We start from the raw sequence: 26,729 nt of genomic DNA on the forward strand, positions 1-26,729 counted from the left end.
CCTTCGTAATGGGCCATGCGGTTAAAAAAAAGAACAACTGCTCTTTTGGGTTATATGGGCCGAAGAAAGCCCAAAGAATCTTTTAGTTTTGTTTGTGTTTTTTTTCCGATCGATCTGTGGGAGTCAAGTTTTTTTGATTTGCCGGCGAAATATTATTCTCCGGGAGAGAGATCTTTTCTGATCTTCTTCTTCCCAATGGAGGAGCAGATCGGAGGGAGTGATGAGAGATGGAAAGGATCGTTGGAGAATATAACGGAGATGGCATCGAATCTCGATTCTCTTCAGAAACTTCTTCTTAAGAAAGCAGTCTTCGTCGAAGAAGACACTTTCTCTAGAGCCTCTCTCGTCTCCGAGCAATCCAGAACAATCAAGGTCCGTTTCATCCTTTTTTCCGGTGACTGATTTCGAGTTTATTGAGGTTGATTGGCTGAATTTTGATGATTGCTTCGGTGATTTCTGGATTTGATTAGTTAGTTAGGTTTAGTACTTCTCTAGCTCAGTGTGAATTTGGAATTGCATTGGATGGTGAGTTTTGGAACTTATTAGTAGCATTGTGTTGTTTTGGTAAAACTGGAGCTCAGGAATTTAGAATCTTGGGGACTTAATCACTATATTGCACCAAACCTGATCTCTTCTGGTCACTAGTAACTTTTTGGATCAGTAGTAATTGTTACATTTTTGTTATATATTTCTGGATTTTTTGGAAGAAGATTGAGTTTTTAGTTTGATTTTTCGATGTATTGTTGGTTGAAATGATCACCAGATCCTGAAAGGCTGGACCTTGAGGTTTTTACCAATAAGTGTCCAAGATAAGTGATAGTTTCAGATTTTCGTTACTCTGTTCAATGTTTTTGTTTTAGGTTCTTGAGCAAAGGGTACAAACACTAGAAAGAGAACTAGATGCTGCCATTACAGCTGCTGCTCATGCTCGGTCAGAGAAACGCCAAGCTGAGTCTTCTCAAAAAGCTGCTGAATCACGTGCCTTAGAGGTCACAAAAGAGCTTGAGAACACCACAAGTATGTTGTTTATAACCTCACTCACTTACACCTCTTTTTGATTTAATCCGCTTCTTGGGTGTCCATGCACGTTTATATGCATTTTCATATTCTCTGGTTTGATGAAAACGAGACATATGTTTGTTTTGTAACTCATGTTTTCAGAGGTTTTCAAGCTGCATATGGAAGAACTTCGAGGTATGCAAGAACAGATCTCCAAACGCGATAACGAGATTAAACTCTTGGAAGCTATAATCCAAACGCTTGGCGGCAAAGAGCGGCTGGGAAAAAGCCGTGTGAATGGATGATGATGATGATGAATTACTGATGCTTTTGTTTCACTTGTAAAGTTTTGTACTTGTGAGTTTGTGGAGACATTTTCTGTATCACTTAGAAGATAAATGTATTTTGGCTATATTGGTACACTCTTGCCTTAATTTTTTACATGGGCCTAATGTGAACCGATACGAAAATGTGTGGTTTCACACGTATGCATACAGTGCTGCGATGCCAGACAGATTCAGAAACGCGCATCTCCAGACGTGTGGTGCAAGAAACTGCGTTAAATATGACAGGAGAAGAAGCAATTTCGCATCTAACTAATTTCACAAAAAGAGAATAAAAGCAACAAAAGAGGATTATGACCAAATTAGAAAGTAGTGATGGTTCATGCTTTTTAGCGTGTGGGTGTCTCTCTAGATTATCTAATCTTATCTCATTTTGTGGAAACTCATATAGATTATCTAATTTCGTTTCTTTACTAAATGCAGTAAAGATAAATTACCAATGAAGGAAGTTTTGATAGTTTTGATTAATCATTAAATTTTAAAATTTAAAGGGCTCGATTAAGTAATGTAAGAAATATGTGGATTGCATCTGAAAACTATCACCGTGTAGATGACTAGATAGGGGTGAACCAAAGAAATACGTAAAGTAAAAAAATTAATGCAAAGGGCCATTGTTGTTTACTTCACGCTGCGAAAGTGGTAAAAAAGAATCTATGGCTAATAATTGTTTTCTTACAAATTTTCTTTGTATATTTTGGATAAAAGCAAGAACATAAACCCTTTCTGATTATGACAAAGAATCTGAATTTCATTTTACTGTTCCTAGTCAACTCTTGTCAATTTTCATGCATACCATAGCACAGTAAAACATCTCTATCATACCAATTTTGAAGAACTCAATCAAATTTCCGATTCAAAAAAAATATATTTTCGTAATTATGAAAATATAGATATATAAAAATTAGCAATTAACAGAAGTAAAATGAAATAAACATTTAAGTTATGGTAAAATTAAATATCACTAATTCGCCCCAAGATGTAGATTGGCTTGCAAACCAATTATATTTTCACAAAATTATACTACGAGTATATCCAAACCCTTTCATGGATAAATATGTAAAAGTATATTCCTACGAAATGGCCAAGTTTATTATTCCACTTTTAGGTAATTTCAAGCTTATCACTTCATATTTCTTTTTTGCTAAATCCTGCACATAATTCATTGTTCAGGACCCCCCTTTAACGTACAGATGCAGTATAACGTGCACGGTGCATCTATATATACGTGTATACGCAGACAAAACTCAAACACAACCTTATAAACAAAAAAAAAAAATGATGTCCGAGAAGTTCCCTGATGTATTCACTTGGATACAAAACATACCACAGATCACTCAATGGCGCACAACTTCTCTTTACTTTTGCATTTGCCCTTCCACTTCTGATTTTCCGAATTCGACCCTAAACCTCATAGCACAAAAGAACCCTAACCCTACACTTCTCACTTTATCCATCATCGTCCAATCCAATAATCATTCTCCTTTGTATCTTTGGACCACTGAACAAGAGCTCAACGTCAAACCAAACTCACCAAACCCTTTCGATGAACAAACAATCATCTCTCTTCTCTTCAATTTCGTCGAATCTGTCTTAACTTATACATCTAAAAGTTCTAACTATTCGACGATCAAAATCCCTAACCCTGGTTCATCGAAGATCGACCGTCTCAAAGACATATTCAACGCCGTGATTCTCACTCTCTCGTTCGTCGTTTGCGTCTACGAAGCTCCTTTGTATCTCCGTGAAAACTGCCTCAATACCCTCAAGAACCATTTGGTTACTTGTCATGTAAGGCAAGCGACGATATCTCTGATGAAGCTTCTAGGGTCTAATTTGGAAGAGCAGTGGATGAGAACGGTGAATCTAGCGTTTACAAATTGGATCATTGAGCAGCGTCGTTCTCAGTCCACCAAGAACACAACGAGCCCTTTGTTCTCTTACGCTGTTTCGGCTTATGGATTGTGGAAAGTGCAATTGTACTGTCCTGTTGAAGCCATGGAAGTAGAGAGATCGAGCAATCCAATGGCTGATTCGAGATTGTTGTTCTCTCTCAAGTTTAATCAGCTTGAAGGTGTGATGCAGTTCAATCACAAAGTCATAGTTAGAGACAAGTGGATCGATGTGATCGTGAAGATAGACAACATCAGGTACCCCATGTGTACAAAGACTCTTTGATAAAATGGTCTAAAATTGTTGACACTTCTATTTTTCTTACAAAGGTATTTTTGGCTATCAATTAATAATTCATAGCTAATGGATGCAGATACGATGTAATAAAACTTGTGAACGAGAAACTGATGTCGAGAAGAGGAGCAGGAGAGCACGAAAAGCATTTCCCATCAAGGATCTCTCTGCAACTAACTCCAACTCTCCAAACCGATTTCATAAGCGTTTCGGTCAGCAAATCATCAAACAACCCGGGACGAGAGTTTGAAGTCGAGAGATCTATTGAAGGCTCCTTCGACCCACCAAACTCCCTAGGCCTAAGGGTCGCTGGACGAGAAGCCTCGACCATGACAATGACCCCATGGAAATTCGAGCAATCTGTGCTCGGCTACACAGCTAATCTAAACTGGATCTTGTACGATAGCAGTGTTGGTGGACGAGAGGTTTTCTCAACAAAGCCATCACGGTTTTCGATAATGAGCCCGAGGTCTTGGTTCAAGGATCGGTATGCAAGGGCGTATCGGTCATTTACGAGAAGAGGAGGAGTTATATTTGCAGGGGATGAGTATGGAGAAACTGTTGTGTGGAAGATTGGGAAAGGAGCATTGGGGAGAAAAATGGAGTGGGAGATTAAAGGGTTTATTTGGTTGACTTATTGGCCAAACAAGTATAAGACTTTTTACCATGAGACTAGAAGATTAGAGTTTACACAGCTTCTTAATCTCACCATTGCTTAATCAAAAACAAGAACATGTTATATTACTTCTTTGTGATCTCAATTTTCTACCTTCGTATAGACAGAGACCAAAACAAACTCAACTGAAAGTTAGCTATTTGTGATCTCATCTCTGTTTTAGTTACTTTCGATAAGAATCTTAAACAGAAAAGAGTAGTTAGATTGAAAACTCAACGAACCAGGAACTCCTAAGCATGGAGCAATAAGTTAGAGACCGAGATATGCTACTATGTATGGAAGGGGGAGTTTCAGCAGAATGCTGTGACCAGCATCGATCATCATCTACGGTTTCATAAACAGCATCGAGCATCTACAGTTTCATAAACAGCATCAACAGCTACAATCTCAACATGGTTGTTCCATCTTCCCAGTCAATTCTTTTCTCGAACCAGACTAGAAAAATTCAAGACAAGCCATGGAATAGAGTTAGCATGCTGTGAATTCCAAACCGAAGAAGATTTAAACAAACCAGTCTAAAAGGCCTGTTCAGACACTTAATAATCCTTGCACATAGACACTAAACCCGAAAGATAACAAGAAACAAAGATACAGTCAGTAGTTTAAGGGCACCTACAGAAAGCAAGTAATACTACAGAGGGTAGACGTTCCAGTGCTTGACGATGAAACATCATCAATACAAGCAAACATGTTTTTCATACATCATGTCTTCTTCACAAGTGGCTGCTATCATTCCTGCAAAAAAAATGTAAACAAGCACAATTCAGACATCAAGTTATTTGTTATACACATCTAAGGCAATGTGCTTTTTGTAACCCACCGCAGCATAAGGAGATTGGCTTCGAGAAGCAGCAGCAGCTTTGCCCCGGGGAGAAGGGCTACCAGGAGATGGGGACCTCTCATTGCTACGCCGTTCAGGAGAAATCTCCTTAGAAGGAGAGGCCTTTTGCAAAGAAGGGCTTCTTGGGCTGAGGCTGCGACGAGGAGATGGAGACCTCTCATAGCTACGCTTATCAGGAGAAACTTCTCTAGGAGGAGAGGCTTTTTGTGGGGAGGAACTTCTAGGGCTGAGGCTGCGGCGAGCAGGAGATGCACTGCATGTCAAAAAGTTGAAATCAGGATAATTTTAACATAGTACTGTGGGTAACAACAACATGAAAAGAGGTTCACAATGGAAGAAACCTCAAGGAGCGACTGTGACTGCGGCTCTCATTATCATAACGGCCTCTGACTCTGCGTTTGTCATCTGGGCTGGCACTACGAGACCTACTGCGCCGACGATGATCTCTATCCTTCTCCTGATGCCTTTCACGCCTCTCATAGCTTCGGCTCCTGCTCCTCTTCCGGTAGTCTTTTTCCCTATAATCATCTCTGGACCTGGATGTTATGTAACTCGATTAGAGATTTATTCAACCAAGGGTTCTTGGTCTGAGATGAAATACTTTGATAAATCAAGTAACAAAAGCTAGTTGAGTAAATAGCATCACCATTAACTCTCTGTGGTTCACCTCCTCATCAAAAGAATTCAGATTAAAGAAGAAACTTTACCTCCTCCGAGGACTGCGGCTTCTTCTAGGACTACGGCGTCTAGACGGACTACGGCTCCTCCGAGGACTACGACTCCTCCTAGGACTACGGCTCCTTGACCTTCGTGACTTTGGTGGTGGTTCCACAACTCTTCCTCTGGAACTGACACAATAAATACAAACTAATCAACATACAACAACAGATGCAGCTTTTACTTCAGAGAGGTTCCAATTCCTCAAACTACGGATACGGTCTCTCAAGAGAAAACATTCATAGTGAACTCCCGTAAATAAAGAGTAACTAGCATATAAGATTATAGGTAAAAATCTTTCTAGTTTCTACAAGTATACCGAAATAAAAACAGCAAGTAAAACAAGAAACTTGACTCAATCATTGCCTAAGAGAGAAGAAGCTTACATCTTCTCAGCATTAGGGCCATATTTAGCAAACTGAACAGTTATTTCCCGGCCATCAACAACTCTTCCTGAAACAAAAAGTCATGTTAAATCCAGCCACCTAATAGCATAAAACTCATATAACAACAAACAAAGAATAACAAAGATTTGGATAAAGTTACCATCAAGCCTTTCCACTGCTTTGTGAGCTTCATCTTTATACTTGTACCGAACAAACGCAAAACCACGAGAATCACCAGTCCTAAACAAAATTAACACATCCGTATCAAAACTCGAACTGACTGATTCAATAATATCAGAAACGAAGAAACCCTAATTTCTCAAGTAAGAAGAAAGAAGAGAAGAAATCGGAACCTTCGATCTCTGGGGATAAAGACATCAACGACCTTGCCATACTTTGCGAATAGAGGATAGAGATCATCCGCAGTCGTACCTACACATAAAAAAATAACAAACCCTAACCTCTTTAGAAACCCAGTTCGTTCACAAGTGACAATCAACATATATTGTAACGAGGTTGAGAGAAAGAGGGATTGAGAGATTACGGAAGGTGATGTTAAGGACGAGGAGTGAGTATGTGTCACTGATATCCGGTGGACCTGACCTTCCGAAGTGCGACATGGTTTTCCCGCCGGCGGAGTGAGAAAGAGCGAGAGAGAGAAGAAGAAGAAGAGCGACAAGTGAAAAAAATTAGGTTAAAACAATGGAATCTACAATGCGGGGGGACTTTTAATTTTGCCCCTATAAGATATTGTTAATTACATTTATACCCTTAAGAAGCGTTACAAATCGAACCGGATGGTACCGACTTCTGATTCGTACCGGTTTAGCTGCGACTATTTCAAATCGCGTTCTGTGATTAAAAATCGATCGTGCTACTGCTACATACAGTATTGATAAGCGATTGTAATGGTTGAGACGCAATTTTATAATCTGAAACCCCCTTTTTTAAATGTTTAGTACATTCAACCAAATTCATAAGAAAACTATCTAAGTAGAAGACTCTTTGAAATTGGTTTAGTGATAACCAATCGGAGCTGCTGCTTCTCGCAATTCTTTTCCTTGGTTGCGAATGTCCTGCAAACAACTCACGATATTAACAAATTTACAACACACATCCACGTATATACGAGACTCGCTGATTCTCAAAGCCATGATTTTTGTAACCATAATTGTCACAGAGTTTGTGTTTCAAGACTTACTGAAGCAAAATGGTTGACATCACGATGATGAGCTTCATCAGCACGGATCACAGTAACAACATCTTTCAACGTAGCATCTTTAGGCAATCTCCAATAATCGATAGCAATGGCGGGCGCGGCAACATTCTCGATCTTCCCATCATCGATATCTTTAAGAAACTCGGTGTAAGAATGTATAGCTTCTTCTTCTAAATATCCAACAATCCGATGAGCTAATCGCGGCGAAACCACGTAACAAACGAGAAACGAGTTGAAGAAAACCCCTTGCACAAGTATCACTAGAAGACGCTCATACCATTTAGGTTTGACTAACTCCATCATCGTCATTAGATGCATCCTCTCGTTCTCTGCTTCTTCGAGTAATGCTTTGATCCAACCGCCACTATGTTCGAATTTTCGGATTGATTTTAGGTGGAGTAGCATTCCTCCAACCATTCCTGGTACTGCAGCTACTGTCTCTAGCATCATTGCTCTGCATCCATATCGTCTCTGCTGACCAAACAACATATATGTATAGTTAACATTAAGGGAGAAAAATGTAAGACATTTGAACGTCACGTGAAACCGTGAATCCATACAAACGTGTATGTGAGCTATGGTGAGAAAAATAAGTTCATACATAATTACAAACCAAATTAACCAAACCGAAATAACGAAATCAACCAATGAAAAGGATATGTAACGTTTTATTTTGGACTAGGGTCATGCCTGAAAAAATAAATCGGTGGGAATACGGAGGAGCTTGACAATCCGGTAGGCGATTTTGTCGGCGATATTCTTGGGAACGTAATGCTTTTTCAAATCTATCGACAAATCTGCTTGACTAGACTCCCATGGCTGTTCAAAATATACATAATTCATATTAAAATGCTTAATTTGTCTACGTAAATTTGGGATGTATATAAATTTATTTACCATAAAAGAGTTCCAAGGCCAGTCCGATCCATCTCTCCGAGTAATTTTCATCTTTGCTGTCTCTATTCCCCAATAGCTTGGAACCGCCACCGATCCACCGCCGTTTTGATCCTTCTTCACCGTCGAGTTTTCAACTTTCTTCTCCATCGTCGATGCAGAACTCATCCTCCTCCACTTCAAGCTGAGATTCCCTACTTGAAATTGAGAGTATACAAATCCTAGTTAGTTATTTGTTATCTTCTTTTTGGGGACTCATGTACAATTTTCTATAAAGTTGTATACATATGAGGATCATCTACAAATATGCACACCTTGCACATGTTTAGAACCGATCTTAAAATCGCCAAAACCGCCGCACCAATCATGAATTTGCATCCGTTTTGTTATCTCATCCGGTCTTTTAATGACAAAAACAGAGGAAACAGACCTCACGGACATGTTACAAGTTCCTCCGCCGCAAACAATCAGAGCTCGTAAAGCTGTTCTCCTAACGAGTTGACTCATCTGGCGGCACTCTCTCGTATACTTATAGATTTTCACTTCTCAGATCTCAGGTAAGAGGTTTATCCAACGCTGTTTTTTTTTCTTGAAAGATAGACTAAGATAGTGTGTAAAGTAGTTGAGGAACAAAAAAAATCGACGTGAGATCAGCTGTTTCGCGGCGAATGCTGCTGAATACACGTGGCTAATATTCAACTGTTGTTTGCTTGCTTTAGTATTAAGAAATATTATCTTTTGATGTGAATGATTTTGAGGAGTACATGAACGGATGCACATTCAGCTTGTCCGAATCTTGAAGTGAAACGTTCATAGCGCACGTGAATCTTGGTCTTGACAGAACAGCCCGGTCCAATATGTTTTGGATTGGTTTTAATTCGGCTTACCTTAAATAATTAACTTCATAAGATAAGTCACTAAAAGGGGAAAGTTGTAAACTTCCTTAATGTGTCATTTTTCCAACTGCAGCATTTATTAATTTCATTACTTATATTAACAATTTAATTAGATACATCTTATCATCATTTTTAGTATTCAATGTAAATAATAGTACAATTTTTAAAACATTTTCACTAATTTTCAACATTTTAGTTTAAGATTATAATTTGCAATAGAAAGGAAACACACACATTGAACAAAATTTTCAACACACACCCATGTGGCCACGTGTAAAATTCTTAGTGGATAAAAATGTGATCCTTTTTATAAAAAAAAAACGAACCTCCTCCACCACCATATCGGCGCTTTCCTTCCGATTTCCTCTTGTTCCCTCCCTCAAAAAGACAAAGAGAAAAAGGAAATCATCGAATCGCTTTCACACCTGGAAAAGCTCGGAAAAAAAAAAAAATTTTATACAGAGCTTTATATTAGCTCACTTCTTACATAACCCCAGATCGATTTAGGGTTCGTTTGTGATTGCGACAGCTAGAGATCTCTCTCTCTCTGGTGGTTTTTTTTGTTGTTGGGTTTATGTTCCATGGCGGATCGCGGATCTTTCGGATTTGCTCCTCGATTAGGTTCTCTCTCTACGCGTTTTTTTTTACTATCTTCCTTGCCGTGTTTTTTTACTTTAGTTGTTTGGATCTGATCACTATTAGTTAGATTGCTCTGTTGCATTTGATATTCTTTTTTAATTGATATTGGTTAGTGCAAGAGAGTGTTAATGAATGTTTTAGCTATGGGAAGTGTATGCTGATTTCGGTAGCTTTTTAATGTGTTTCTTACCATTTTGTGAACTTTTGTAGATATCAAGCAGTTGTTGTCAGAAGCACAACACAGGTGGCTGAGACCTGCTGAGATTTGTGAAATTCTTCGGAATCATCAAAAGTTTCATATTGCCTCCGAGCCTCCCAACCGACCACCCAGTATGTTTTTCTTCCTGATTTCCCCCATTTCTCCTAAATTAGTTAACAAGTTTTTGTGTGTTGTGCAACAAATTTATTGCGGTTTTGTATTCTCTAAATTGACAGAAAATTTCCCTGCTCTTGTAGGTGGTTCACTCTTTCTCTTTGATAGGAAGGTGCTCAGATATTTCCGAAAAGATGGGCACAACTGGAGGAAGAAGAAAGATGGGAAAACGGTTAAAGAGGCTCACGAAAAGCTGAAGGTTAATATTTTCCATTCATGTCTCCTCGCTAAATATTAGTGCAGATTCACCTTGAGAGTAGTAACATTGTTTAACTTTATATAGGTAGGAAGCATTGATGTGTTACATTGTTACTACGCCCATGGAGAAGATAATGAGAACTTCCAGAGGCGGTGCTACTGGATGCTTGAACAGTGAGTCTATTATATCTTTGTCCTTATTTCATATGTTTTTGTTCTGTTTAGCATCATAAACGTTTATCTTTCTGCATTTCTCTGCTTTGTTCACTGCATTTTTTTCTTTAAATCGAACCATGTAAAGTGTGCCTTGTAGTCTTCTAGTGTCATGGGAATGGCCTTTTAATTTTATTAGCAGAACATGAGCTCGAAAGAACAGAGAGAGGAATATTATTGTAATTTTTGAGACTAGGTTGTGAGATGAATCGATAATAATGTTCATACAAGGCTAAACCAAAGGAGGCCATTTCAAGTGATCTCTAAAATTCCTGTCTTCTGGGATGAAATGTGCTTGTTAGTACTTTTCTTCATTTGGTGTTACTTTTCAGTGTTTGTGCTGATGTCCAATGTTTGTATGTTATATGGATACAGGGATCTGATGCATATTGTTTTTGTTCACTACTTGGAGGTTAAGGTATAACTTTGATTTTGGTACTGTACTAATATGTTCTTAAAATACCATCACTCAACATTATATCATCCTTTGTAAGTGGATACTGTCTTTCCTACGGGTGGTTTTGATGTAGTCATCTTATGTTCTACGTCATGCTATTATACAGGGTAACCGGATGAGTACCGGTGGAACTAAAGAAAACCATTCAAATTCTTTGAGTGGCACCGGCTCTGTAAATGTTGATTCAACAGCAACCCGATCCAGCATATTGTCACCATTATGTGAAGATGCTGATTCTGGTATATAATTTCTCTCTTATATAATCTGCTTTTGTATCTTTTGTTTAAGAATGTAGTTTTTTTCACTGATGAGCCTCTGTGGTTGATTGTATTTCTGCTTCAACACAAACTAATATCATTTTGACGCAGGGGATAGTCGTCAAGCAAGTTCCAGTTTGCAACCAAATCCTGAACCTCAGACTGTTGTTCCTCAGATAATACATCATCAGAATGCTAGCACAATGAATTCTTATAATACGGCCTCTGTTTTGGGTACCACATTTGCTTTCTGCTTTACAAGCTACCTTGCCTTACCAAATTTCAGCATGTTTGCTGAGAATGTCTTCTTCTCTTCCTAGGAAATCCAGATGGTTGGACGTCAGCTCCTGGCATTGGAATTCTTTCGCAGGTTCATGGGATCAGAGTAAAAGAAAGTGACTCCCAAAGATCAGGTGATGTCCCAGCATGGGATGCTTCCTTTGAGAATTCATTGGCAAGATACCAGAATCTACCTTATAATGCTCCGTTGACTCAGACACAGCCTCTTCAAAATCAAGTAAATTGGCAGGTGATATATGCATGCTTATATCTAAGCTATTCATTTTAAATCTATATAGAATCTATGCTGTCTTTCTTATGGTATTTTTTTACTTAATTATTCAAGCATGCATTTTCTCATCATGAATGTTGGTTCTTTGAAAAGATCTGATTTTAAGATTCTCTTCTCTACTAGATGCCTGTTCAGGAAAGCGTGCCATTGCAAAAATGGCCCATGGATTCGCATTCTGGTATGACTGATACTACCGATCTTGCCTTATTTGGGCAAAGAGGGCATGAAAATATGGGGACATTTTCCAGTCTTCTTGGCAGTCAAAATCAGCAGCCTAGTAGTTTTCAAGCTCCTTTTACTAATAATGAAGCCGCATATATACCTAAAGTAGGCCCCGAGGATCTTATATATGAAGCAAGTGCAAACCAAACGCTACCTCTTAGAAAAGCATTGTTAAAAAAAGAGGATAGTTTGAAAAAGGTTGACAGCTTTTCTCGGTGGGTTAGTAAAGAACTTGGGGAGATGGAGGACTTGCAGATGCAGTCTTCGTCTGGAGGTATTGCATGGACTTCTGTTGAATATGAAACTGCAGCAGCTGGGTCTTCCTTAAGTCCTTCTCTGTCCGAGCATCAGCGCTTCACTATGATCGACTTTTGGCCCAAATGGACTCAGACAGACTCAGAAGTTGAGGTAATTTTTATGTTATTTTTGAGATATGGTTTTATGGTGTAGCATTCAGTTAAGATGGTTTTTGGCTAATCCAATTTGCCCATTTTTTCTTTCTTTTTGTAAATTTGGTTTTGTTTCACTCTTTTCTCTGCTAAAACATTCGAAGCTTTTTTTCATAGAACACCTTTTCTACCCGATAATCCAATCTTTATGCAAGTGGTAAGCCCATATATGCTTAGGAGTAGCACTTTCATTTTGCTGTTCTGTTGTATGTATTGTTAATGAACCGGTATTACCCTTTCAGGTTTTATTTTTCGGTTTTTTTTTTGCTTTGAAGGTTTTTGCAAGGAGAGATAACTCCTTTCTCATCTACCGTTTCAATTTTTCGATCAGGTAATGGTTATTGGGACATTTCTGTTGAGTCCTCAGGAAGTAAATAGCTACAGCTGGTCATGCATGTTTGGAGAAGTGGAGGTTCCAGCTGAGATATTAGTAGATGGTGTTCTTTGTTGTCACGCTCCGCCACATGAAGTCGGTCGAGTCCCATTCTATATTACATGTTCTGACAGATTCTCTTGCAGTGAAGTACGAGAATTCGATTTCCTTCCTGGATCTACCAGAAAGTTAAATGCTACTGATATTTATGGTGCCAATACAATTGAAGCATCGCTTCATTTGCGGTTTGAAAGTTTGCTGGCTCTCAGATCTTCTGTTGAGGAACACCATATATTTGAAAATGTTGGGGAGAAACGAAGAAAAATCAGCAAAATCATGTTGCTAAAGGATGAGAAAGAGTCGCTTCTTCCCGGAACAGTTGAGAAAGATTTAACAGAGCTGGAAGCAAAAGAGCGACTGATTAGGGAAGAGTTTGAAGATAAGTTATATCTTTGGCTCATCCATAAGGTGACTGAAGAGGGCAAGGGTCCGAATATATTAGATGAAGATGGACAGGGTGTTCTACATCTTGCCGCAGCGCTTGGGTACGATTGGGGGATAAAGCCAATATTAGCAGCAGGAGTGAGCATCAACTTCCGCGATGCAAATGGGTGGTCTGCTCTTCATTGGGCTGCATTCAGTGGCAGGCAAGGACCTCAGCATTATCTTCCTTCACTTGCTTTCTTTTTCATTAAAAAACTTCTCATCATTCATCATAGGTCTAAAAGTTCTCAGTCTTCTAATGATATATGATTGAGCTGTAGCTCTTAAAATTCTTTTTGACCGTTTTGTTTTTTACTCTGACAGTTGTTGGTTCGTATATCCATAATGATACTAACTCTGTCTGTATTGTTAAACTTCAGAGAGGATACTGTCGCTGTACTTGTCTCTCTGGGTGCTGATGCTGGAGCTTTGGCGGACCCATCTCCAGAACATCCTTTGGGTAAAACAGCTGCGGACTTGGCTTATGGAAATGGACACAGGGGAATATCGGGTTTCCTTGCAGAGTCATCCCTCACTAGCTACCTTGAAAAGCTAACAGTGGACGCTAAAGAAAACAGCTCCGCTGACTCCTCTGGAGCAAAAGCTGTTCTAACAGTAGCTGAGCGAACAGCTACGCCTATGAGTTATGGTGATGTACCAGAAACACTTTCGATGAAGGATTCACTTACTGCTGTCCTTAATGCTACACAAGCAGCTGATCGTCTTCATCAAGTGTTCAGGATGCAGTCGTTCCAGCGGAAACAGCTCTCTGAACTTGGTGGTGACAACGAATTTGATATATCCGACGAGTTAGCTGTTTCTTTTGCAGCTGCGAAGACGAAGAAGCCAGGGCACAGTAATGGTGCTGTTCATGCTGCTGCAGTTCAAATCCAGAAAAAATATCGTGGTTGGAAGAAGAGAAAGGAGTTCCTTCTGATCCGACAAAGAATCGTCAAGATTCAGGTTTGACTAACTTAACACTTTTTAAAATTCAAGTTGAAGATGTTGAGTTTAAGTTATTATTTTTTGTCTTTGCTTGTGTCACATTGTTGGATTTTTTATTGATAACCTATCAGGCTCATGTGAGAGGACATCAAGTCCGGAAACAATACCGAGCCATTATTTGGTCCGTAGGATTACTTGAGAAAATCATATTGCGATGGAGGCGTAAAGGTAGTGGCTTACGCGGTTTCAAACGTGATACAATCACCAAGCCACCGGAACCTGTATGTCCTGCCCCACAAGAAGATGACTATGATTTTCTCAAGGAAGGAAGGAAACAAACAGAGGAAAGGCTTCAAAAGGCTCTAACCCGAGTGAAGTCTATGGCTCAATATCCAGAGGCAAGGGCTCAATACCGTAGACTATTGACTGTCGTAGAAGGCTTCCGTGAGAACGAGGTAAACAATTGCGTATCTGAATATAGACTAATTAATACACCTAAATAAATAGTTGAAACTTGAGACTCTCCTTTTGTGAATTTTTTCATGAGCAGGCTTCTTCTTCTAGCTCAGCATTGAAAAACAACAATAGCAACACAGAGGAAGCTGCAAATTACACCGAGGAAGACGATTTAATCGACATTGATTCTCTTCTGGATGACGACAGTTTCATGTCTCTTGCATTTGAATAAAAGATCACTGCATCGTACATAAAAAAAAACATCCATCTGGTATACAACAATGCTTTCTAACTTTTAATGTTTAGGTTTCCATGTAAATACATACAGCTGGAATAGAAATCTCTCCACATAGCTTGTGTTGAGAGTGACGGATTTGATTGATTTAGTTTGGGGGGTTTGGTCCGGGGATAGAGAGACTTGTTCTTTTTTTTTTTTTTCAGTTGTATGTAATGTTACCTATAGATTCCTGTCGCCTAGGAAAAAATGCCTTTTGTACACAAACCAGTTAGGTTATTACATTGTTTACAAATGGTGGTCCCTAGAGGGGTTTTTTTTTTTTTTTTTTTTCCTTCTTAAACTTAATCCTTATATAGTATTTTCTTTTCTAAAGAGTGTTAACAAGAAAACGTTATTGTAGTTTTGAGTTAGTTTACTTGATATGTAAGAATAGAGAGATGATTAAGCAAAACATGTTTGATTCTCTGGCGTATCTGTTTCTTCCGGTTCTAAGGCATTGCAGAATCAATTTTGAACTATAAACCGAAGTAAAAAAAATAGAAAAACGCGTATATAATAATAATAATAATAAAAAAGGAAAGAGCTGTCTGATCATATATTTATAACCGACCAAACGAAAGAGAAGAAGAAAAATCAAATCAGTTACAAAGAAGAAAGAAGAAAGAAAAGAGAGAGAGAAGAATGGAGAAGAAGGTATCATCAGCAGCTGCTGTAGTTCCTCAGCTCCTCCGCAACATAATCATCGCCGTCGTTGTTTTCGCCGATGAATCTCTCATTCATGTCTCCGGGAAATCAAAGCTTCTCGAGAAACTCCGTATGTTTCTCGTTGCATGTTTCCTCTTCTTCTTGCGCTCTTTTCCTTCCGTCGTCGTCTCTTTCGCAAACCCTAATCCGACGAGGAGGATGACGACGAAGAATAAGAAGAAGAAGCTTGAGATGATAAGCGATTGCGAAGAATCAGGAATCGGTCGAGCGATTTGGCAGTTGCTGTCAGCTATGAATGAAATCCCGGTTAGTTCTAGAAAGTACCAAGTGGTTCGATCCTTGGCGGAGAGACTAATCGAAGAGAATCACGGATTCGCCTTGTTTGATTTGAACCGTAGGGTTTTAAACGCGTCGTTCAGTAGAACGCTTAGCCGGTTAGAGGCGGCGGTTACGGTTGAGTGTAATAACCGGAGAGATATAAGTGAACCGGTTGGTTATGGATTAAACCGGATGGTGAGAGCTGCGGTTAGAGCCGTGGGAGATGGACTCACTGGTTGGGGTGGTGAAGAAGAGACGGCGGATCAGTCGGCTGAGAAACTTGCGGCGGAGCTTCTTTGGTTGGTGGAGAAGATGGCGGTTTATGGATTCGCCGGTGAAGCCGTTGAGAAATGGGCTTCGGCTTCTAACTTGGCTTCGCTCGCTCTTTCTTCTGAGCCACGGCTTCAATCTTCTTTGGTCCAAATTTCTGGTAATTTTCCTTCTGTTAACTTATTAATATTACTGTTTCGTGAATATGGTAAATAGAATAATCTCTTTCCAGTTTTAGAAAAATTGGATGATGCTATTTACTTATTCAGGATATTATTTTTTGATTTTTTTCCCTTTTTTTTTTTTTTTTTATGTGTAGCTTTATTGTTCAAAGAAGCAAAGAAGGACACTGAGATGGAAAGAGATGAAGAGAAATCGACGAGAGATGATGAGACAAATAAGAAGATGCTTGTTTCGTGGATTCCATTGTTGTGTCGAGCCAGCAACGGAGCAGATAAACCGGTGTTGAGAAGCTCGGAACGAGAAGAGCTCGAGAAAGTGTTGGAGAAGATGATATCAGAACTGAAAGAAGAGGAGCAAGAACGAGTTCTCTCACTCTGGCTTCACCATTACACACACTGCTCTTCCTCTGACTGGCCTGACCTCAACGGCTCTTATGTTCGTTGGTGCCATTCTTCTCGCCAGCTTTTGCTCTCTTATTACGTTCCTAGTGAATCACTATATACACTAGAGGCCTAGTTAATTTTACATTATACTGTATGGTGTTTAATTTCTCCAGCATCACTTTTTTGTTGTGTACGTAGGTAAGACCAAAAACAAAACAAAATGTGCTTTGTGAACTTTTAAAACATCCGACTGTGTTGGCAGCAGAGTATTTCTTATACCAACCACAAAAATGAGATTAAATGCCAAATATTCATTTTCCTTTATATTGTGCAACAACAAAAAAATGAACATTTGGCATTAATCTTCTCTTTTGGCATTTAATCGGACCCTTTTGTTCCGGCTTATGATCCCTCGTAATCTCAAATATTTCCCAAAAACCTCCTATTCTTGGAATGCAATTCCCATGGCTTTTGTTTTTGACGGCATTATATATTGTATGTTTCCTTAATTTTAAAGCAATTACACATGACTTTGTTTATTTTATTTTTTATTTTTGTAAATGATGGTTTGAATAAACATTTTGTTTTGGTAAAATGATAGTTGTGAAATATATATTATATAGTTGACAAAAAAAAAATATATATATATTATAATTGTGAAATTGCATAAACATTTGGATACATACAAATATACAATATAGAGAAACAAACCATATATTACACTAGTTAAACAGTAAAAATATATTGTATGTTTCCTTAATTTTAAAGCAATTACACATGACTTTTTTATTTTATTTTTTATTTTTGTAAATGATGGTTTGAATAAATATTTTGTTTTGGTAAAATGATAGTTGTGAAATATATATTATATAGTTGACAATATATATATATATATTATATAATTTTGAAATTGCATAAACATTTAGGATACATACAAATATACAATATAGAGAAACAAACCATATATTACACTAGTTATACAGTAAAAATACTTAGAACTGAACTGTAGTAATATAATATTCCATGTCATATTAGCAAACCATATGATACTCCACGCAACGCCTCACCATCCCGTATTAGTAAGTAGTATGCACCAACGGCATCATTGCTACAATAAACGGGAGCTAATCTATATATATAAGTCAATTCTGATGAAGAAAGTGGATACGACAAAGAGTATTAAGAGAACCACATACTATTATAACAGGCCCGGCCCTGCACTAATTCCTATGACACATTCATATTGGGCCTCAAATTTTCGAGGCCCATTCTGCTGATTTTTTTTAAAAATTAATAGATCCATAATTAATAAAAGGCTCTATAAATATTTTAAAAGACCCCCAAAATTAGCAAACAAAAACTTAAAGTTAGCAAAAGACCTTATAATTGATATAAGAGGCCTCTTAATAAAAGAGGCCTTGTTATAATAAAATAATCAAAAATCTTTTATTTAGCAAAAAAAAAAAGCTCCATAAATTAACCAAAAAATCTCATAGCTAAAAAAAGTACTCTAAATTTTAGAAAATTGATACAAAAACTATTATGAACAAAGCCAAATGTAATTGCTAAGTTATGAACAAATCAAAAATTGCTAATTTATGAACAAAACCAAATGTAAGAAAAAGTAGAGTAACCACTATTTTTATTGGAGACAAGTTGATAATCATTTTCATATTTTTGTTTGTGATTAAAAATGTTTATACACGATGAATGTTATATAGAGACATAAAGTGGAAGGTGAATATAATTTAGCTTTGATCTGGTCATTCAATTGCAATATTACATATATACATTTAATATTATATATTGTAAAAATAAAAATATTAAATTGTTATTTGACTTTAAAAAAGAAAATCCTTTAAATACATTAGTTAATATCAAAACAATTTATTTTTTACAATCTTATAAATCATCGTATTTATGATTACCAAAATAATCTCTAGACTGTACTTTTTGTTTCCCTTTACAATCAAAGGCTTTTAATACACTAAATCGATCTCTAGGGTCTAGACTATGGCAACAACCCACGAACTCTTTCATTAGACTACTTACAATGGGTATGTTGAAAAAATTGTTCAACAGTTGAAAGTGGTGCAATAGTTGTTGTAAGAAATGTTGTTAAGTATGTGGCAAATTTGGAATTGTAATTTATCAACACCGTGAATTTTTGTTTGGTGGGGTATTCTTTGTCATCTGTTGTGTTTTTATTGGTCATCAAAATTCTTGATTCTTTTTTTTTTCATCCCAATTATTTAAACTCAATTATTTAAAAGTTAATTACTTTTATATATAAATAATTTATATCAAAATTTTTCATTTTTCATTTTTTATAAATAGACAATTGTTTCATTAGATTTGGATATAAAAAAATCATATTTTAAATATATTAATTATTTTATATATTAAATAAAAACGAAAACAAAATTTATTTGATTCTTAATTATTTTAGTGCAAAATTTCATTTAATAATATGTAATAATTCAATACAAAATTATAAAAGAAAATATTCTAAATATTTTCTTAAAACCATTGTAGAATATAAAAGTAAAATGAGTGTTGAATTATGATGTTGAAAAGGGAGAAAATATGTGGAGTGTTGAAAGGTGAAAAGTAGGGTGTTGTAATTCTAAACCAATGTAAATAGTCTTAGGGCATATGCATCGGTAGTCCGATGCACCGTCCTTCGTAATTAAATGATTTAATTTAAATGTAAATTTGGTATTTTTCGAAGATACGTTTCTTATTTACGGACGTTGTTTACTCCGTCCGTCCGTACACGTGGCAGGCGATGAGAGATTTTTTTTTTTTTTTTGGTAGGGGAAACGAAGAAATCAAATGTTCGACTTCATTTTCTTCCTGTGACTTTCTCTCTTCTCTCTCTATCTCTCTCGACGGCGACTCATTTTGCCGGTGAAAGGAACTGGAGATTTAGTCCGACCAATCCATCCGCGGTATCATCTAGAAGATTATCCCCCTGTTTCCAAGTGAAAGGAGGTAATTTTCTTCAGCCATTAGCGAATTTAGGGTTTCAACTTTTGGGATTCGAAATTCTTTCTCGATTTAGGGTCTGTGATTTGTTATTAGAGTTCGAATTAGGGTTCTGGGTTTCGATTTTTTATTCTGATATCGATTTAGTGTTGTTTTTGATTAGTTTAGGGTTTTGGATTTAATTTTGAAGAATTTTCAATTGTTCATCTGATTCGGTAGGTCTGGTCTTCTATTGTTTTGTATATGGTTCGTCCGTAAACTAACTATAGCTTGCATATTGTTTTGGTGGTCATGAGTTTCTTCAGGGTCACTTGAAGACAGCAACACAACACGGGAAGTCACGGAGCAGTTGAGAATCATTGAGTCAAAGGTAAACACTTTGCTTGTTTTGGTTGTGTAATAGTTTTCCTATGGTTTATTTCTGTTAATGCTCGCTTAAAACATTTATATGAATTGTTATACAATATAAGTTTGATCATGTTTTGCTTTGGTTGCTTCGGTTGTGTCTTGATTTTAAATTGCTTTGGTTGCTTTGGTTGTGTCTTGATCATAAATTGCTTTGGTTGCTTTGGTTTTGTCTCTAAGATTAAAGCTACTTTGTTTTGATTTTGTTGTTTCGTTAAAGTTAAACTGACTATAGCTTGCATATTGTTTTGGTGGTCATGAGTTTCCTCAGGGTCACTTGAAGACAGCAACACAACACGGGAAGTGACGGAGCAGTTGAGAATCATTGAGTCACAGGTAAACACTTTGCTTGTTTTGGTTGTGTAATAGTTTTCCTATTCTTTATTTCTGTTAATGCTCGCTTAAAAAATTTATATGAATTGTTATACAATATAAGTTTGATCATGTTTTGCTTTGCTTGCTTCGGTTGTGTCTTGATTTTAAATTGCTTTGGTTGCTTTGGTTGTGTCTTGATCATAAATTGCTTTGGTTGCTTTGGTTTTGTCTCTAAGATTAAAGCTACTTTGGTTGGTGATAAAACTTATATAGTTGTGATCAAACAGTATAATTGCGTGTAATAGTGATATATTTAAAACCGTAATTTAGTTGTGATCAAACTTATATAGTTGTGATCACAACAGTATAATTTAGTTGTGATAAAACTTATATAGGAAAACCGTAAATATTTTGTACTGTGCTTTGTAGTTGTGTAGTTCTATAGTTGTCTATAGCTGTGTAATGTCTTAAATTGTGATTAGACTTTAGGTAGTTGAGAGATAGTTGGTAACTTATTACTCTTACTCTTATCTTTTCACCTTTTAAACACCAAACCCCCCTTCAATGTTTATCCATCATCTTCTATCTCTCTCCTTGTTAAACCAACAAGATTTCCGAACCCTCATCATCCAAAACTCTTCTTCTTATGAGTTCTTACACTCCATTTAGTCAGTCCTCTAGTTATTTAGAGCTTCTAAACAGTCAAGGAGAGTCGCATAACCAACAAAACTCTCCTTATGAGAGTTTTTCATCGCCAGGCGACAATGTAGCTCCTGAAGTACCTCCTTGGAGCTCTCAAGAGTCGCAGGATGTACCTCTTTCTCAAGAGACCCCTGTTAGGAAGGAAAGAAAGAAATGGAATCCGGCGGATGATGAAATTCTCATCAGTGCGTGGCTGAACACGTCCAAGGACCCGATCATTGCCAATCAACAGAAGGGAGGAAGCTTTTGGCAGAGGGTAAACAAATATTATGCGGACACTCCCCATGCTGTGGCTAATGGTGAACAGGGGATGAACATTAACTGTAAGCAAAGGTGGTTTAGGATCAATGAGTGCGTCAACAAGTTTTGCGGGGCTTATGCAGCATCAGAGAGGCTCAACAGCAGTGGACACTCAGAGAATGATGTACTAAAGATGGCTCACGACATCTACTTCGCTGAACAAAATATGAATTTTACAATGGAGCATTGCTGGTTAATGTTAAGGTTTGAGCAGAAGTGGATCAACCTGAACGCTATAAACAATGCTCCCACCTCGGTCAGAACAAAGAGGAAACCGGCTGCAGCTTCACAATCCGAGGAAGCTTCACAATCCGAGGCAGCTTCACAATCCGAGCCACCTTCACAATCCGAGCCAGCTTCACAATCCGAGTCAACACACAGTGAGCAAGTGTTTGAGGAAAGGCCTCAAGGTGTGAAGGCTGCAAAGGCCAAGAGGAACAATGCTAAGGGGAAGGCTCTCGCTGAGTACAAGAGTATGTTCGAAGTAAAGAGGGTGGACATGGCTGAAAAAGAGAAGCTACAGAAGCTTGGCATATTAGACACACTTCTTGCCAAACTAGAGCCACTTAGTGAAGCTGATCAACTTATCAAGGATAAGATAGTGGCTCAGTATTTCTAAGCTGATCAACTTGTTGTTGCAACTTTGTTTGATTTTATTAGTATCTAAGTTCGTATTTCAAAGCTCAGCATTTGTTTTATGATTGTATGTTTTAGTTTCCAAGACTCGGCTTAAGATTGTATGTGTTTTATGTTTGTTTTGTTTAGTATCTAACTTTGTATGATTTTCGTTTTATGAATTGTATGTTTTAGTTTCACCAACTCGGCTTAAGATTGAATGTGTTTTATGTTTGTTTTGTTTAGTATCAAATCAGATGGGCCACGACTACAGCTACTCTCAGCCTGATTCCTCAGATCAATATGATCAATACTCAAACGACACTGAGCAAAGGGAAATAGAAGCTTTGATTCGGATGGATGAGGCTGAGAGTAGTTTCATGAATTCGCAGGCGAGAGTTTACCCTCCTCAACCTGAGGTTGAGTTCGGATTCCCGAAGGTTTGCTACTGTGGTGGTCAGCCCCTCTTATCTACAAGTAACAATAGACGGTATGAATTGAAATTGCTAATTATTTTGTATGATTTTGGTTTGTTTTAACTGTTTATGATTCGAAATTGCTAATTATATATGTTATTGTAGGTTCTTCACATGTGGGAATATTGATGATGGAGAGATGCATATTCACAAGTGGTGGGATGAAGCTGTCATGGAGGAGATGAGAGAGATGGGCAATCAATGTGAAGTTTTGTCTCAGAAGGTAGATAACTTAGCATTATCGACTGACTACGGATCACACATGAGTGATGAAACAGAGCAGAAACTGTCACGGATCGAGAAGGAAGTTTTTGAGATAGGGAAGATCCGAAATAGGTTAATAATTGGTTTTGAATTGATAGCTTTGGTAGCAATAGTAGGTATGGCATTGGTAGCTTATGTTTTGGCTAGGTCTCACGGATCAACATGAGTTATTGGTGTATTGTAACTTTGTTGTCATTTTGCTATCACGTTTTGTATGTAATTATTTGGCATTTTTTGTATTTGGTATCACGGGTCTTGTAAAAGTTCACAATTTGGTATCACGGGTCTTGTATTTGGTATCACGGGTCTTGTATTTGAAGTATCACGGATCTTTCTTCCTTGCGTATATATTTGCTTCTTTCTAACCAAATCAAAACTTCTCATACCAACCAACCAAAGAAGATCACCACTTCTCATTTCTTTCTTTCTTTCTTTCTAACACAATACCAACCAAACCAAAGAAGATCACAACTTCAATTATTTCTTTTCAACTCAAATTTCTTACTCAATAACAAAACAACATCTTTACACTTCTCTTTTTTCCTACACTTCTCTTTTTTTATATGGCTGGTTCATCATACCATTATCACTACCAAAGAGATGGTATGGATGATGATTTTGATGCCTATTTTGATAATTATGCCGAAAATTCTGGTCTCAATGAAGAACCGATAGAGCCAAGGCAACGGATTTTTATCCCAAGAAACCGAGAAGAAGGCCACAATAATCTTTGGAATGATTATTTCAGTGATACTCCAACATATCCTGACTATTTATTTCGGCGACGGTTTCGCATGCACAGGCCATTGTTCATGCGTATTGTGCAACGTCTCTCTACAGAAGTCGAGTATTTCCGTGAATCCTATGATGCAACCGGTCGGGCTAGTCTGTCAACTATACAGAAATGTACTGCAGCAATTCGCCAATTGGCATATGGTACTGCCTCCGACACAGTTGATGAGTATGTACGAATTGGTGGTTCAACAGCTCGGAAATGTTTGCACGAGTTTACGGCCGCAATAATCCAGTTGTTTGGCGATGAATACTTAAGACGTCCCAGACCCGACGACCTTGAAAGACTACTCTATGAAAATGAAAAACGTGGATTTCCCGGGATGGTTGGGAGCATTGACTGTATGCACTGGGAGTGGAAGAATTGTCCAACAGCTTGGAAAGGGATGTATTCACGATCAACCGGAAAACCAACAATCGTGTTGGAGGCAGTAGCTTCGTACGACCTCTGGATATGGCATGCTTTTTTTGGAGCTCCAGGTACTATGAACGATCTTAATATTCTAGATCGATCAAATGTATTTGATGACATTCTTAACGGTAAAGCTCCGGAGGTCAACTACTTTGTCAACGGAAGAGAGTACAATTTGGCGTACTATCTCACCGATGGTATTTATCCCAAATGGGCAACTTTTATACAATCTATCCGGCTCCCACAAGGTATCAAAAATTCTCTCTTCTCTAAAAAACAAGAATCTGTGCGGAAAGATGTTGAGCGTGCCTTTGGAGTCTTGCAAGCTAGATTCGCCGTTATTAAAAATCCATCTCGTTTATGGGATAAGTACAAAATAGCAAATGTTATGAGAGCATGCATAATACTCCATAATATGATTATCGAGGATGAAAGAGGAACATACAGTTACCGAAACATTGTTTCTGAATTTCAACACGGAGAAGATGTCGATCAAACATATACCGTCGGTACCGCCACTTTGGGTTCCAATATGAGCACTACGATTACTCGTCTTACAGAAATTCGGGATAAAAAAGTCCATGAACGGTTAAAAAAAGATTTGATTGAGCATATTTGGACTAACTTTGGACATCTTCCAGATAATGAAGATTAGTTAAAAAAATTCTATGAATTTAATAAATTGTATGTTTTTATCTTTGATGTTTGTATGGTTTATGTTTTTTTATCTTTCATGTTTTAATTGTAGTTTTTGTTTTTTTCAAGTTTTTGTAAGTTTGTAATTTTCTTATGTTTTTAATGTCAATGTTATATGTTTTATTTAAATTAAAACTTTAATATGTTTTTATATATTTATTTAAATAATTAATTTTTTTAGTTAAAAATACTATGAAGGACCACACCCTGAAAGACACCAATACTAAACACAACTTAAGAAACTCTCAAAATATAAATAAAATAATTGAAGGACAAAAATTGAGGGACAATGGATGCACATGCCCTTAGATGTGGTGTTTAACATCACACTTGTTAGTTGTGTAGGTAAGACAAAATAATGTCCTTTTCAAAATATCCGATTGTGTTGGCCTATTATAACAAATGTTCAAGAGTATTTCATATGACTTGTTTTTTCTTTTCATAAATGATGGTTTGAATATATAGACCCTCTCTTGTTCTAAATAAATATATATATTTTTTAAATTCATGTGAAATTGCATAAAAATTTAGGAAACATACGGTATATATTATATTATTTTAGCGAAACAAATACATTATACTAGTTACAGTAAGTTTTCTCGTAACATTTATTAATTTTATTTTATTAGCTGACACTTAATAGTACTACAGTATTTAATATTCCATGTTATATTAGCGCACCATACATACACACACACCAGCTCGCCTCATCATCATGAAATATTGCACCGCTTAAGGACCAAGACGGACAGTATTCCTACACTTAACAATTGGACCGTCGGGAGCTAATCTATATGAGTCAATCCTGATTAAACAGTGGATAAGATGAAGAGTATTATTAACACACTACAATTCCTCTCCACATGTATTATTCATCTTGTCCGAAACAACACACCAGAGATTAATCACGAAAACTTTTTCTACATTTTCTTTTGATAATTTTTTTTTGTCTTTTTTTGTTATTTCATTTTCCTAGTGTGTTATATAAAAAATGAGAATATTTTTCTTTCTTTTTCTGGCAGCAAAGAAAAAGGAATTTACTATCAATAGTCTTAAGTTTTTTGTTTGTTATGTTTGTGCTATTTTTTAAGGTTACGAAATTAGAAAGGAGATTTACGCTTTAAACATAGTCTTGATTTTCATCAAATCATCTTTATGTGATCCTTTTATATAGAAAAAAACGAAGACTGCTCTTCATCGTGACAAAATTAAGCACTTGTCGTTGTCGTTGTCGTTGATTGTTTATTTATCCAATAGAAAGAAAAAAACAATTAATGAAGTGGTTTTGGCTCTAGAGTGGGGAAGTCTAACTCCACCTATCCTGACAAAATTGTCAAGGCACCCAAATCAAGTAGGTCAGAACATGTGTTCTTCTCTCCAACAATTGATTGATTCCACCAAAATTGAAATACACCCATGTGCTGTATCTTTTTTAATATTGAGATATATATATATATATATATATATATATATATATATGTGTCGACTGATGCTTATTTTGTACCCAAATCAAACTAAATGAATCAGAGAAACCAAGTGAAAAAACTAGTAGTTGCAGGTCAAAGAGGTTGGGGAAGGTAATGATCAAACTTTTGTATTAGGTATGAAACTAGGCTGATCTAGAGGTAAGCTTATCTACTTAAGTGTTTTTGTTGAGTGTGCAAGAGAATAAGCATGGTGTGTTTCAGAGAGTTGTTAGCTTGCTTTTGATTATAAGTATGTATGAAAACAAGTAAGATGTATGCAATTTCAATGATAGAAGTTTAAAAGAAATAAGTTCTCTTACTCTCTGTTTTTTAATCTCGGGAATCAAAACAAACAACAAATTACTAAAATCAACAATATGGGATATCGCACTAGCAAAAAAAAAAAAAA

General features: G+C 37.0%; 8 protein-coding genes across 14 annotated transcripts; 6 read left to right on the forward strand and 2 right to left on the reverse strand.

Moving 5' to 3' along the window:
- Positions 1–59: 59 nt before the first annotated feature.
- Positions 60–1,421, forward strand: LOC104742194 (uncharacterized). The gene is made up of 3 exons (XM_010463168.2): positions 60–372; positions 861–1,017; positions 1,162–1,421. The coding sequence occupies exons 1-3, from the start codon at positions 196–198 to the stop codon at positions 1,302–1,304; spliced, it is 477 nt and encodes a 158-aa protein (XP_010461470.1). The 5' UTR covers positions 60–195; the 3' UTR covers positions 1,305–1,421.
- A 1,139-nt stretch (positions 1,422–2,560) lies between these two features.
- On the forward strand, positions 2,561–4,271 carry LOC104742215 (uncharacterized). Of its 2 annotated transcripts, none has more exons than XM_010463188.3 (2): positions 2,561–3,490; positions 3,607–4,271. In XM_010463188.3, exons 1-2 carry the CDS (start codon positions 2,619–2,621, stop codon positions 4,244–4,246), a joined length of 1,512 nt encoding a protein of 503 aa, XP_010461490.2. In that variant the 5' UTR covers positions 2,561–2,618; the 3' UTR covers positions 4,247–4,271. The 2 variants fall into 2 exon arrangements, with proteins under 2 accessions (XP_010461490.2, XP_087330196.1); XM_087474070.1 differs by having other exon boundaries at positions 2,588–3,490; positions 3,594–4,271.
- LOC104742204 (serine/arginine-rich splicing factor SC35) lies at positions 4,243–6,891 on the reverse strand. Of its 2 annotated transcripts, XR_760484.3 has the most exons (9): positions 6,692–6,891; positions 6,501–6,579; positions 6,308–6,387; positions 6,148–6,214; positions 5,752–5,892; positions 5,386–5,580; positions 5,024–5,297; positions 4,820–4,938; positions 4,243–4,638 (listed from the first exon to the last, which is right to left on the reverse strand). XR_760484.3 is itself a non-coding variant. In XM_010463174.3 (8 exons), the coding sequence occupies exons 1-8, from the start codon at positions 6,765–6,767 to the stop codon at positions 4,933–4,935; spliced, it is 918 nt and encodes a 305-aa protein (XP_010461476.2). In that variant the 5' UTR covers positions 6,768–6,891; the 3' UTR covers positions 4,667–4,932. The 2 variants fall into 2 exon arrangements, 1 of the variants encoding a protein (XP_010461476.2); XM_010463174.3 differs by lacking the exon at positions 4,243–4,638 and having other exon boundaries at positions 4,667–4,938.
- A 165-nt stretch (positions 6,892–7,056) lies between these two features.
- LOC104742221 (ubiquinol oxidase 2, mitochondrial) lies at positions 7,057–8,880 on the reverse strand. Of its 2 annotated transcripts, none has more exons than XM_010463210.3 (5): positions 8,575–8,880; positions 8,264–8,454; positions 8,057–8,185; positions 7,349–7,837; positions 7,057–7,223 (listed from the first exon to the last, which is right to left on the reverse strand). In XM_010463210.3, the coding sequence occupies exons 1-5, from the start codon at positions 8,765–8,767 to the stop codon at positions 7,164–7,166; spliced, it is 1,062 nt and encodes a 353-aa protein (XP_010461512.1). In that variant the 5' UTR covers positions 8,768–8,880; the 3' UTR covers positions 7,057–7,163. The 2 variants fall into 2 exon arrangements, with proteins under 2 accessions (XP_010461512.1, XP_010461503.1); XM_010463201.3 differs by having other exon boundaries at positions 8,264–8,457; positions 8,575–8,864.
- A 497-nt stretch (positions 8,881–9,377) lies between these two features.
- LOC104742237 (calmodulin-binding transcription activator 2) lies at positions 9,378–15,322 on the forward strand. 4 transcript variants are annotated; one of them, XM_010463221.3, is made up of 13 exons: positions 9,378–9,777; positions 10,006–10,125; positions 10,252–10,367; positions 10,452–10,540; positions 10,955–10,997; positions 11,143–11,275; positions 11,405–11,527; positions 11,614–11,822; positions 11,988–12,494; positions 12,867–13,555; positions 13,772–14,354; positions 14,468–14,791; positions 14,887–15,322. In XM_010463221.3, exons 1-13 carry the CDS (start codon positions 9,738–9,740, stop codon positions 15,022–15,024), a joined length of 3,114 nt encoding a protein of 1,037 aa, XP_010461523.2. In that variant the 5' UTR covers positions 9,378–9,737; the 3' UTR covers positions 15,025–15,322. The 4 variants fall into 4 exon arrangements, with proteins under 4 accessions (XP_010461523.2, XP_010461536.2, XP_087330205.1 ...); XM_010463234.3 differs by having other exon boundaries at positions 9,426–9,777; positions 12,000–12,494; XM_087474079.1 differs by having other exon boundaries at positions 9,426–9,777; positions 11,623–11,822.
- A 265-nt stretch (positions 15,323–15,587) lies between these two features.
- LOC104742256 (uncharacterized) lies at positions 15,588–17,153 on the forward strand. The gene is made up of 2 exons (XM_010463243.3): positions 15,588–16,483; positions 16,643–17,153. The coding sequence occupies exons 1-2, from the start codon at positions 15,712–15,714 to the stop codon at positions 17,020–17,022; spliced, it is 1,152 nt and encodes a 383-aa protein (XP_010461545.1). The 5' UTR covers positions 15,588–15,711; the 3' UTR covers positions 17,023–17,153.
- Positions 17,154–19,726: 2,573 nt separating this feature from the next.
- Positions 19,727–23,343, forward strand: LOC104742264 (uncharacterized). The gene is made up of 5 exons (XM_010463256.3): positions 19,727–19,883; positions 20,183–20,247; positions 20,554–20,618; positions 22,461–22,704; positions 22,796–23,343. The coding sequence occupies exons 4-5, from the start codon at positions 22,472–22,474 to the stop codon at positions 23,118–23,120; spliced, it is 558 nt and encodes a 185-aa protein (XP_010461558.1). The 5' UTR covers positions 19,727–19,883; positions 20,183–20,247; positions 20,554–20,618; positions 22,461–22,471; the 3' UTR covers positions 23,121–23,343.
- LOC104757365 (glutathione S-transferase T2-like) lies at positions 21,244–22,218 on the forward strand. Its single transcript, XM_010480102.2, has one exon. It carries the CDS (start codon positions 21,244–21,246, stop codon positions 22,216–22,218), a length of 975 nt encoding a protein of 324 aa, XP_010478404.2.
- Positions 23,344–26,729: the final 3,386 nt, after the last annotated feature.

This window comes from Camelina sativa, chromosome 2, assembly GCF_030686135.1.
Source record: "Camelina sativa cultivar CO46 ecotype springtype chromosome 2, ASM3068613v1".
In the NCBI taxonomy this organism is placed as follows: Eukaryota; Viridiplantae; Streptophyta; class Magnoliopsida; order Brassicales; family Brassicaceae; genus Camelina; species Camelina sativa.